We start from the raw sequence: 1159 nt of genomic DNA, 5'->3' as shown, positions 1-1159 counted from the left end.
GTGTGTGTGTGTGTGTGTGTGTGTGTGTGTGTGTGTGTGTGTGATGGAATAAATACTATGTCAAAGTGTATGTGTTAAATCTTCTCATCTACTTTTTATGTATTGTTTAACACCCGAAATACAATCCAACAGTCCACAGTCTTTATGTTTCTGCCTTTCTTTCTGTCTGTATCCAGGCTTCTTGCAGGAGCACCAAAAGAGAAAGCTGAAGCTCTACAAAATGTCAATGAAACAGGCGCTGTCTACTCCTGTCCCATTACAACTGATACAACCGACTGCTCCAGAATGGACCTGGTCAGCACAAGTAAGCATGATGCAGAGCTCATTGAAGGGATTTGTCATTTTGTCATTTAACAGGAGAATGCGGTATTCTAACCAAGTTTCTGTACAGGTTAGTAATTTGAGTGAGCCTGAGGCACACAGTGAAGGTAGAATTGAATGCAGTCTGCACGTGTGCAGACTCCAAAATGAGAGAGATTAATTAACATTGAAGTAAAAAAAAAAAAACATAGTCTTCAGCCATTCTAGCTGCTCTGTGAGGCTGTACTTATAGTTTTGTAGAAAACAAGGTATTGCTCAAATTTGAATTGCGACCTTATCATTAGGATTCATCCTCTGGGCACCATAAATGTATGTACAAAATTGTCATGGCCATTCAGTAGTTGTTGAGATCTTTAAGTGAGGACTTTAAGGGATACCTAATTGTTAAAGGTCCCATGACATGGTGCTCTTTGAATGTTTTTATATAGACCTTAGTGGTCCCCTAATACCATATCTGAAGTCTCTTTCTCAAAATTCAGCCATTATGCAGAATTACAGCCAGTCCCACAATGAACTTTCCTTAGTATGTGCCATTTCTAAATCTGTAGCTATTGAAGAGGAGAGGGGGGGGGGGCAAGGTGGAGGGTGTTGGTGTGGCCTTGACCAACTGCCACTTTGCTTGTTTGAAAGCCATGATGTCTCTCTCTCTCATGGGTGGGCCAAATTCTCTTGGCGGGCAAAGCAGACAAAGGGGAGGTAACCTTTCCCCTTATGACCTCATTAGGAGCAAGATTCCAGATCGGCACATCATTTTCTTGAAGGCAGAGCAGGATACCCAGGGCTTGGTTTACACCTATCGCTATTTCTAGCCACTGGGGGACCATAGGCAGGCTGGGGG

General features: G+C 42.7%; 1 protein-coding gene across 2 annotated transcripts in view; it reads left to right on the top strand.

Moving 5' to 3' along the window:
• itga3b (integrin, alpha 3b) overlaps positions 1-1159 on the top strand; it is a 31407-nt gene that overhangs the window by 14956 nt on the left and 15292 nt on the right. For both annotated transcript variants that reach the window (XM_032502147.1, XM_032502148.1), the window contains exon 2: positions 177-304. In XM_032502147.1, the coding sequence (XP_032358038.1) occupies positions 177-304 (128 nt within the window). The remainder of the gene's footprint in view (positions 1-176; positions 305-1159) is intronic.

The sequence above is a fragment of the Etheostoma spectabile genome, chromosome 21 (genome assembly GCF_008692095.1).
Source record: "Etheostoma spectabile isolate EspeVRDwgs_2016 chromosome 21, UIUC_Espe_1.0, whole genome shotgun sequence".
Classification (NCBI taxonomy): Eukaryota; Metazoa; Chordata; class Actinopteri; order Perciformes; family Percidae; genus Etheostoma; species Etheostoma spectabile.
Note: the sequence above shows the minus strand (reverse complement) of the source record. Positions and strands in the feature narration are given on the sequence as shown.